Source organism: Neolamprologus brichardi, chromosome 11 (genome assembly GCF_056152115.1).
Source record: "Neolamprologus brichardi isolate AB-2024 chromosome 11, ASM5615211v1, whole genome shotgun sequence".
Classification (NCBI taxonomy): Eukaryota; Metazoa; Chordata; class Actinopteri; order Cichliformes; family Cichlidae; genus Neolamprologus; species Neolamprologus brichardi.
Window position 1 is genome coordinate 12305421 of NC_142114.1, and position 6262 is coordinate 12311682.

The following is a 6262-nucleotide window of genomic DNA, read 5'->3' on the forward strand; positions in this document are numbered from 1 at the left end:
ACATGACCTGTTTTACCTCATCACTTTTCCTTACAGTATTTCTCAACTCATACTAGATATCGGGTTCTTCTGTGTTGATAGTTAATAAATTCTGTCTTGGCAAAATGTTCTGTCAGGATGCCTCGACTGTGTAAATATTTTGCTCAACTTCATCTCTCTGATTTTAAGCTCAGCTGCTTTCTGGAGTAGCCAAAGAATCTAACCCTAACCCTCAAAGTCAAAGTGCCCTTAAAGTACCTTAAAGTGACCCCCTAAGGTCAGTTTAAAGTGGTTCCTGCTTCATGACGAGTGATGAGGACCATTTTTCTTTTTCATACAAGGACACACACACACACACACACACACAAATATGAAAGCAAGCCCAGCTGCTCTACACTATGTGGTTGTAAAATGTTTACTAGGTACTACTACTAATAAAGAGGTGGATCCTGCCCTCTATTGGTGGAAGGAGGGACACACATGTTGTCTGGACTATGACGTATCACTCTGCAGACTTGATGAAATGCCTTTGTTGCTTCAGATACATCTTCCACACACTCTAGAATAAACCTAAATCTTCAGCCTGATGTGTTTCTTCAGTATGACTTTGCTCTTGTATGGATGACCAATGCAGAACCCTGAAACAACCAAAGAAAAAGAAAATAAAAACATGAATACCACCTCATCTGTGCGCCCTGGAGCATCATGTATTCATATAACAGGTGTGAATGTCTAAATGACTTTGCGGTTAAAATCTGTTAAAGCTGATACTGTGCAAATAATAGTTCTGTTTTACCCCAGGGAGAGACACAGCAGCAGCAGTAAAGCGGTTAAACAGGCGGCGAGAAGCGGTAACAATGAGGCGAGGAAGGAGCGGGGAGAGTCACCAGACGCGGGGAAAAACTGCCCTCCTGGGAGCAGAGACAGGTCAAATGTCTCCTGCAGCTCTGTGTGGCCTGCCACAACCTGGGGGGTCACTAAGACAGACACGAAGGGATGAAGACAGGGAATATAGAGGAGAACTGACGATGAATGAAGTGAAAGGTAATGGTTGAGGAAGTCTGCAGTTTTAATTGTATTTGCTTAGTAGGAGTTTCCTCATTTATTAAGCACAAATACAGAGGTAGTTAGTCTTCTGTACACAGTAGTTGACATGTATCACTAGTGGGTAATAACCCACCAATTCAAGAGTTGTATAATTTAAGAAAAAATGTGCTAACACAGAAAACTAAAATAATTATTCAACTAATCATATAATGTTCAGGAGGTGAGATGCACATGTGCTTTTAACATTATACCCATATACATAATTACACATGCTAAGCTGTGTAACAATGCATAATCATGAATGCTAATAGATGCATTCATATAGTCAAACAGTTATTTTTGTTCTTTCCTCCTTTCTAACATCCCCTTTAACTCCACTTTTCAGTAAAACACTATCTGTACACAGGGAATTGTCTGCACAGGGCTAATTTACATTCTGATATATTCTTCCACATTTCTTTAAATGTGTTAACAACTTTGCTACCAAAGGCATACATCCAGCAGGCCTAATTTATTTCCCTGTAAGAAGAATTTGGCTATAAAAAGCAAGGGTATAGTCAAACTGGATGTGCTTTAGATTAGTTAGTATTCCGTGTTAGTTATTAGTGCTTTAGATGGGTTAGCCTTTAGATTAGTCAATATGTTCCTCTTTTGTTTTCATGCATATCACTCCCTCTTGACTCCAAACAGCCAGCGCTTGCTTTGCCAGCCAATAGCTGTATTAAGATACCTGCGGCAGCACGTCCTCGCAGCAACACACTTTCAAAATATATTTTATTTGCAAGGTCCCTCAGTAGTAGTGGAATAGTGTTTAGAAACCTTGGGTTCATCATAATTATAATTTTATTTTACTGGATGTGAACATGTTTGGAAGCGCACCTGAGCAATAGACTCAGAAATAACAAGCTTCTCAGCAGCTCAACAGTCCAGTCTCTTTTTATTCCCTTTTTCTTCAGTGGATTAGTGTGCTGTATCTACATTGCAGACTGGTTAGACAAACTGAAGAAAAATCAAACTAAAAAAATTTTTTTTTTTGAGAAAACAAAACAGCTAGTGTTTTCAACTTAAATATTATATTTCAAAACTAAATCAACCTTCTAAGGAACAATTCTGCAACAGGCTAAATCCATTATCAGTGGGACCTTACAGCCCTCTGACCTGCTCAGCATCACAGCCTGACACGCAACAATCCCTGAGAGAAACTCCTGGCTATATAGTTAATAACTTCTCTCATCCCAGGAAATAATACTTAAATATCAATAAATATTAAACTTATAGCAGTGCACAGTGTCTCAGTCAAACACAATGGTAAAAAGTTAAGTTTAAAAAAATAAAAGTAGATATATTTATCTATCATCTATTTATTTCTTAAACTTCAGACTAAAGTCCCCCTCCTTCATACCACACTTCCAGGAAGGTGACCATAAAAAGCAGTCCCAAAGTGCCTGGACATGCACAGCACAATGAAAATATAAACACTGTGGAGTATGTTTGGAGGTCACAGGCCTCCCTGTGACACACAGTAGCCAGCTTATTTAGAAAGGTGCGTGGCTAATTTACAGTGATTTTCCAGAGGATGCTAATTTTGGACAGAGAAGGCTTTCAATTAAATGCACTTACTGGAGACTTTAGAGACTTTCTAGCCAACTACTTAGAGTGTCTCTGAGTGCAATCAAGTGGTGAACAAGACAAACAGGAGCCAGCACTCACGTCTCTGGACATTTATGGGAGAAGATTTGACTGGTGATGGCGAATTTAGAAAAGAATATGAAAGTTCAATGTACCCTCAAAAACATTTCTAAGCTGTTCTTTCTCATTTAAAAAAGTAAAACTACAATGTAAATAATATAATATCTTTAAAATAGTTTCAATACATGTCAAAGTTTGGACCTATTTACTTATTTCATCAAGTGTTCAAACATTTCTCAGGTACAAAGTAATGCTGCTTTAAATGTGAAAAAGTTGCCTTTTTCCTGGTACAATGACTCTCCGCTTGATCAGTTAAAATTTCCAAATATCCTTCTAAAGTCAGCTGTTTTACCTGAGACATAGTAGTATACTCGGATAAAGGAGAGCTGGCCCGAGTACACCTCACACTGGTAGGTGCCCTGATGCTTCAAAGTCACTGAGGGGATGGAGTAGAGCCTGTCAACGCCCACAGTCACTTCTTTAAACTGATCCAATTGCTGCGTTTCAACCTGAAGGATTGAAATGTTCTCAGTTTTTGTCTGCTTCACACAAATAAACAACAAAGTGTTAATAATAACAGCTCAGCATTTTATATTTATTAAATCTGTTGTCACAAGAAGTCAACTCTGTTCATGTGGTTATAAATTTGCAAAGATTTGTAGGCAACTGAGCAAAATCACGCACTGACAAACACACCTGTTATTAGGAGACATCTTTAAGTCTGTAGTGCAGAGCTAACTGTCTTCCAGCTCCAGCCTCAAATTTCAAAGATTTGAAATCACGTTGCTCATTTCGTCTAACTCTAACTCGAGTAAACTAGCGTGTGTATTTTGCAAAAATGTTGAACTGTTACTTTTAACAGTATGGCAGTGACCCTGAATGATTCACCATATGCTGAGCGTACCTCCTCTGCAAACCTCCAGATCACTTCAGTATCAGTTGGCAAGGCAAATGGCACGTTGCACCACATTCGAATCCTGCTGTTTTCCATAACTTTAATTTCTTCCACTGAAATAAACATATAGCCACCCACATGCACACAGACAAATGCACACACTCAGATAACATTCGCAGCTCTTGCAGCCTGAGCTCTCCTTAATGATAATATTTAAGCCCAGTCTCAGAGGAGTCGAGTAAAAGTGATGATATGCTGAAGAGTGGCGGTGCTGTAAAGGCTTGATACGAATACCATGTGTGTGGGAGTCAACTGTCACCTTGCATAAAGAAACCAAGGACTTAAAGAGTACCTCGGGGGCTCTGTGCAAAAGATATAATGTGTGGAAATAAAACCTTTCCTCTGTCTCTCTTTCAAATCCTCACTTTTTGCTAAGAGCATTTCAAGGATCAAGAGTGGATGCTTATGGAGGTGAAAATAGGGCTATTTAAGGATATGTCACATCTGGATTAGTACTTATTTCTTTAGTTGGAAATTGTGACATAACATAATCAGTGATGTGTTAGAGGTAATAATATCAATATCAGTGCGCACCTGGGCAGTCGAGAGGAAATTCACAGGAGTCGTACTGGCAGGTAACACAGTCGTACACTGCACCTGCACTCTGAAAACCTGATGGGTGAATGAAACCGATACTGATGCCAATATTATTTGGTTTCTAAAAGAAATGATTGTTATGTTGTAGAGTCAAAAAAATACAATAAAATCAAGACAAACCACATGGAGGGATACATCCAGAGACTGTGAAGAGAATAAAATACTGATTAATAAATATTACTGATACAGCATCCAGGAGTGAAAGCCAGTTAAAGCAAACCACCTTCTGGATCCTTCATGGTATTTTAAAGACTCTAAAAATGTAACTGTCATCTTAGAGAGAGTACAGAGATCACTGTAAGATGTGATGACCTAATATAAGCTATTATGGACAGAAAAATGGAGGAAAAGGGAAGTCCGTGGCTCACCTCTAGGCAGTTTGGAGGCAGCTGAGATGAAATTGTCTGCTGCTGTCTGCAACCTTTGCTCGTACACAGTGTCTGATAGATGGAGGGGAGGAGGAGGAGGAGGAAGACAGAAATATTTGGCTCAATTCATACTGGGGAATTGTGTGGCTGGGGGCATCATTTTTTGTTTTTTCTAACTTCTCTTTTTCTGACCTCACTTAGCAAATGTATTACTCTTTTATCGATGCAGCTATACAGTCTGCTTAAACAGGTGTTTAGCTACCGTTATTCAGCTTTTGGTCAAACTCTTCCAACAGCGGGAGGACCTCTGCATCCAGAATTTCCTTCAGTTGGATGTCATAGCCTTTACCTAAAAAAATCAAAAATTACATATCACCTAGATTTTTACATGTTGTCACAAACTGTTCCTAAATTTGCAAAGAAGAAACTCTTTCGCACCTACTCTACCAGCTTCAATCACTGTCTTATTATTGTTGAATATGCGGTCCAGCTTCTCGAAGCAGGCGTCAACGTTTCTCACATTGTACTCGGTCAAAACGTGACCCCAGCACAGACGGAGACTGTCTTCCACATCCACAAAACACTGATAGCAGCTTTGAGACAGGCACAACAGCAGGCTCACACACACAAGCCGCAAAGCAGATGTGTGCATCTTTCAATATGAGCTTTAAAAACTCAACTAATGTTTCTCTGTAGGTGTTTTGATTCGAATCCTGGTCTCATAGTGACAAAAAATGTGCAAATTCTAAGGTTTTTGCTTTCTTTTTTCTTCAGGGCTTGATGAATTAGAGCCCTGTATTTATGTTCACATCCCACACGGGGACAAAAGTAAAGTCTTGAAAGTGTATCACGCTCATCTTTTCTCGACACGACAGGAGAGCATCACAGACTCCTCTCTGTATTTCCCACCATTCTATTGTCTCTAGTCCCCATTTCCTGCTGCCTCAATGCACCAGTTTTACTGCAGAGCACAGAGATGGAGCGAGCCAAGGAGGGAGGTGGCGGCAGCGAGAGGGAGAGGGGCAGATGAAGATGGAGTTAAATGCTTGTGTACGTGTAGGGGATGGAGTGGGAAGGGTGCCGGCGTGAAAACCCAAGAGAAATATATAATATGCGATAAATGAAAGTCTACCCGGCGGTGTGGGGTGGGGGTGGGGGGTGGACGGCGAGACGGAGAATGAAAAAAAGCCAAATATGAAAATAAAGAACAAAAGGGACAACAAAATCGATGGGGTAGCAGAGAGAGAGAAGGAGTCAGTGCACATTCTTGATGATGAAGTTTAGAAAAAATAGAATTGGTGAAAAACAAAAACGTGAGAGAAACAGAAACAAAGAAAAGACAAGAGGAGGTAAGGGAGGACACGCAAGTGACAGGCAGAGGCAGGGAGAGAGGGAGCGGGACTACAAATCAAGTCGACTGCCTCATCGCATCCTGTATCCCCCTCTCGTCTCCCATCCTCCTCATCCCCTCCAACACCCCTTCTCCCTTGTCCCTCACTCCTGGTGCATCTCCATGGCAACCAGACAGGGTGCCTAATACATGAACTTAATATATTTCCAGTGGCAGGGTGAGCTGGGTACTAATGCATTCATCTGTCTCCACACAGACAGGCCAATCAATATTAGG

General features: G+C 40.5%; 1 protein-coding gene across 1 annotated transcript; it reads right to left on the reverse strand.

Annotated features, from left to right (window-relative positions):
* Positions 1–384: 384 nt before the first annotated feature.
* spaca6 (sperm acrosome associated 6) lies at positions 385–5320 on the reverse strand. The gene is made up of 9 exons (XM_006794762.2): positions 5074–5320; positions 4898–4984; positions 4636–4707; positions 4388–4411; positions 4205–4282; positions 3620–3723; positions 3068–3224; positions 776–956; positions 385–617 (listed from the first exon to the last, which is right to left on the reverse strand). Exons 1-9 carry the CDS (start codon positions 5285–5287, stop codon positions 539–541), a joined length of 996 nt encoding a protein of 331 aa, XP_006794825.1. The 5' UTR covers positions 5288–5320; the 3' UTR covers positions 385–538.
* Positions 5321–6262: the final 942 nt, after the last annotated feature.

Excerpts from the sequence above, each read along its gene's own strand:
- spaca6 (XM_006794762.2), bottom strand. The coding sequence starts at position 5,287 with ATGCACACATCTGCTTTGCGGCTTGTGTGTGTGAGCCTGCTGTTGTGC. Across the intron at positions 4,708-4,897 it reads TGACCAAAAGCTGAATAACG|ACACTGTGTACGAGCAAAGG; the intron begins GTAGCTAAACAC and ends TCCATCTATCAG. Across the intron at positions 4,412-4,635 it reads TGCCTCCAAACTGCCTAGAG|TCTCTGGATGTATCCCTCCA; the intron begins GTGAGCCACGGA and ends TTCTCTTCACAG.